The sequence below is a fragment of the Austrofundulus limnaeus genome, unplaced genomic scaffold (assembly GCF_001266775.1).
Source record: "Austrofundulus limnaeus strain Quisiro unplaced genomic scaffold, Austrofundulus_limnaeus-1.0 Scaffold32, whole genome shotgun sequence".
Lineage (NCBI taxonomy): Eukaryota > Metazoa > Chordata > Actinopteri > Cyprinodontiformes > Rivulidae > Austrofundulus > Austrofundulus limnaeus.
This window is the reverse complement of record NW_013952434.1, coordinates 1,515,263-1,519,578: the sequence shown is the minus strand read 5'-3', so window position 1 is coordinate 1,519,578 and position 4,316 is coordinate 1,515,263. Positions and strand designations below refer to the sequence as shown.

Sequence of the window (4,316 nt, the reverse complement as noted above, 5' to 3'; positions counted from 1 at the left end):
CACACACACACACACACACACACACACACACACAAACAGATGGCAGAATGGGATGGTCCTCTCTTTTACACAAGCATTTTGTTGTGGCAGACTGAACACAGCAGCCAGTAAAACACCCACCAGGCTGCTCACTGACCTTTAGTTCAGTTTGAAAGTGATAATTAAGTAATTTCCTCCTAAACTTCAATATGCAGATTGGATTTGATAAGCCATGAATCATATTAACAGAAACAGGCATCAATCTTTTATTTTTTACATATAATAAAGCTTTTTCTCGTGTTTGGCACAAAAAGAGCGTTTTGGCCTACATTTATGTTAAAACTTACTTTCTAAATCAAACCAACAAGTGATGAGGATTATATAGATTTTTAAGTGAATATTTTAGATCTCTAAATGTTTACAACATTGATGATTTAGTCCTTGTTTTTACATCTCGTGTAACAGAAGCTGCCATATGGCCCATCAGAGCTCAGGACAGCTGTGGCCAACACACGGGGCAGATGAACCCTCTGCACCCACACACTCACATCCACAGTCCTAACTGTCACACATTAGCAGTTCTGTGTCACAGCTGGGATGGTGAATTGTAGCAACAACATAAAAAACCTCATAAAGTGGAGTTTTTAACAGCTAAATCAATTCCAGACATTAGCAGACATTGTGAATTATTATCATCAGCTGTCTGAAGTTGGAACAAAAAAAACTAAAAGTTTTGTCATTTTAGATTTGACAGATCCTAAAAGAATCAGAGATGTATCATCATCAAATATTAGATTTAACTTGAACTTTCTCACCTTTAATATGTCACTCCTCCACTTGTCTTCTCAGAACCGAACTTTGACTCAGACCTGCACCACCCTGCAGATAATTTGTCCTCCACTGTGTATCTATAAAAACCTTTCCAGCTTTATTTCCTTCTGTCAACTGTTTTCTGWTCAGCTCACTTCATTAAAGGCCAGTCAAGGGGGATGAATGGCGGTGCAGCTCTTTTTAAGTGAACGAGGCTTGTGCTCCAACAGGTGAGTGAAAAAAAAACTTTTAATCTTTACGTATTTGTGAGTTAGACAAATTACTGACTGGACCCAATAACCTTTGAGAAAAATCACTTCTCATATTCCTTCATTCTATTCCAAAACATCTGTCCACACCCAGAAAGTAAATAAATTCTGACAGCAGAGGCTTGACAGGAAAGGACAAAGTCAACGTGGAAAGATGTTCAGGTAATTTGAGAACAGACTGCACCTGCCTGGAATCTGCCATAAAACCAGAGCTGCTGTTGAATGAAACAAAACAAAAAGTTGGTTTTACCTTTGAATGAGGCAGAAATCTTGGTTTTTTATATGTAATCCAACAGAAAAAGTGTAGATCTTTGTTGATGCGTTGCTCAGGAAGTCATTCACAGGTAGTGAGTCTAAAAGGTCAGTCTCCTTTCTCTTTTCCTCACACAGGATCTGCTCTGTCAGGCTCAGCCTTCTCTATATACAGGCAGCTAACCACTCCCCCACTTCAGTCCCTGTCCCCTGCTTCACTGCCTCCTTCTCTCACTTCTCTCCCTCTCTGAGCTTTTCCTCTTCTTATCAGGTGAGAACTTTTTAAATCAAACGCACTCAGACGAGTCTATTTTCAGCCTGTTACTCCCACAGTTTATCTCTAGTTGATGGACATTTTTAATTTTGTCCTACAGTGTCTGAGGCTTGTCCCATGCAGAGTCCAAACTACCTGAGGTGAAGGCTGCTGCCTCCTGCACCTCCTCCTGGACACGGGTTGCATAACCTCCTCCGGCCTGGAAAGGATGCTTCTAGAAACGTAAAAAACAACCCATAACTTGTAAGGGAGAAAAAAATCACAAATGTACAAAATTCCTCTGTTTTCTCCATCATGATCATCATCATGGATCTGTTTGCACCGTTTGCTTCTGTTTTGTTTCCGCTCCTTCAAGTTTAATTTACTGAACCGAGTAAACAAACTCCATCTGAAAGCATCAAATTTAACTGAGTTTGGTTTATTTTCTTTGTAAGAGAAAATCTATATTAGATATAAATGCTGATTTCTGAGGTATTTTCCTAAATACACAAAAACAACCAGAATTTTATGTGTTTCTGACCAAAGTTTGACATTGATCATGCTGTTACACAATGTGGACATTTTCTGCTTTTCTGAATATTACTGGTAAATTTAGATGAGTACAGTGTAGCAGTAGGACAGCTGTGCTTTAAACAGCCCCCCCCCCCCCCCCACACACACACACACATAGCCCACATTCTTTCTTGGTTCCACCCCCCCTTCGCTCTGTGGGTTAATAAGAAACCCACTGTTCGCTGCTCTGTTCTCAGGTACTTTTGCTCTCTTTGGCACATTTTACACCTCTGCAGAGAGGATAAAGCTGTAGCTGTGAGGGGAGGCCAGCTGAAGTCAAGCAAACACTTCTTAGTTGGCAGGAAATCAGTTAAATATTGTCCACTTGACTGGCAGTATGAAGACAAAAAAAATACCAAACTAGTTACACATTTCTTTCTATAAGGTCCTTAAGTTTTCAAGTTTAATATAGCTTTGCACCTTTTTTCCACTTTCAATGCTTTTAGTTAATTTTGTTATGTGGAATGGTTTTACCTAATCTAAAAGTGTGAACATGCCTGAAATTAACCCTACTATTTGTGCCAAAATACACAAAAAATAAAAGTTTTTATGAATTGAAGTCCTTTAACAACATGTATGCTATAAAGACTGCATACCATAATATGTATGACAGTTTTAATGAGAAACAAACTGAGAGAAGACTAAATAAATAGTTTTTTCTGCTTTTTTCCCTACTTTTCGTATGTGAGATCATATGCACATTTAKGTTGGGGTTGATGAAACCTCCATTTTTTTTCCAGTGGTTTTTATATCTTCGAGGTAAGAAACATCTCTGGGCTAATTAGGAAAATCTCACGTTTGTACAGTTTTAGTTTGAAAACAGTCTATTCTGTGAAGATTATCACAGTTTCTGGATGTATAAACAGAAGGACAGTGGGACGAGGGTATATCAGTGTCCATAATGTCTGTCCAACAGGTGACTTTCAACAGGAGCTCTGTCTTGTGTCATCAGCTGTGCAAGGTAAACATATTCCAAGGCAAGGGGTGCCAGCCCTCAGACTGAGTACCATCAATCAGCACTTGAAAAGATTGTTGGAAAATCGAGGCCTCCGCCATAAATCTAACCAACAATGGCAGACCCACACACTCATGGAAAGGCTAGTGACGCGTACACATTTAACCCCTACATACCAATGAAAGGTGGAGGAATGCCCATGCAGTGACCCCAGAAGTCAGGGCAGCAGTCAGAGACGGTGCGGTTGCAGAACAAGTCGCAGTAGCAGATGGTGTCCAGGTAGGGCACGGTGCACAGGTCGTCTCTCCCGGGGCAGCACCCTCCTCTCCTCTGGCAGTAGGAGCCATACGGGTCCCTGATGCCACCGACATGAAGCGGACTGGCAAGTTCTCTCTTGGTTCTCCTGGACAGCATTCTGTTTGCAGTACCCCATTCCACCAGTAGGAGCAGCACCACAACACTCAGAAGAATGAGACGCATGATTAAACTGTAAAAGAAGTGAACAAAGAAAAACATTTTAACACACATATAAGTAAATTTGATTTTATTTCAGTCGTGTTTTTTTGATAAACATTTTACAAAGGGACAAATTTGCAAGAGGACAATTTTTAGTTTTGTTTTGTTAAAGTTCTTTTGATCTCCATTGGAGATCTTGGCCTCACTGAACCTCTACCAAAAGATTTACTATTGCTCGTGAAGCTGCACATATTAATGTGTAATTTGCATCTTTTATTTTAAAGCTTTGTGACGAGATAAAATGTTTCAACAAAATTGCAATGAAGGTGACTCAAAACTCATTCTTAATTAAGTAAACAAACTTGTAGCGGAAACAAAGTGAGGAGTCTGTTTGGGTTATAACTGTTGCCAAGACACCGTGCATATCTTGCTGTGTGATTCACACACACACATACACACACACACTAAAGATAAGTTTGGGCAGAGCTAGCAGCTAACGATCCAAATAAAACCCCATGTGATCCTTAGAGATTGTCTACTTCTTTTTCCGACTTTCCTTTCAATCAGCCAAGACAAACAGCAGCTAAATATGAAAATTCACTTARCAAGAAAGAAAATAAAAAACAAGCACTGAATGACAAGAACTTTAACTGCTTTAAATGATGAGTGACATGGTTAGTGCAGATGTAATGCCTTACACTTTATGATGTGTTCAAAAACACTGCTGTACACTGTTATACAACTTCAGCAAAAGGTTCAAAATTAATGT

At 39.6% G+C, this 4,316-nt stretch overlaps 1 protein-coding gene across 1 annotated transcript in view; it reads right to left on the bottom strand.

The window, feature by feature from the left end:
- tinagl1 (tubulointerstitial nephritis antigen-like 1) overlaps positions 1 to 3,578 on the bottom strand; it is a gene marked incomplete at its 5' end in the record, with an annotated part of 21,240 nt that extends 17,662 nt beyond the window's left edge. The window contains 1 exon segment of the mRNA XM_014005775.1: positions 3,268 to 3,578. Within this exon segment, the coding sequence (XP_013861229.1) occupies positions 3,268 to 3,571 (304 nt within the window).
- Between the last annotated feature and the right edge of the window lie 738 nt (positions 3,579 to 4,316).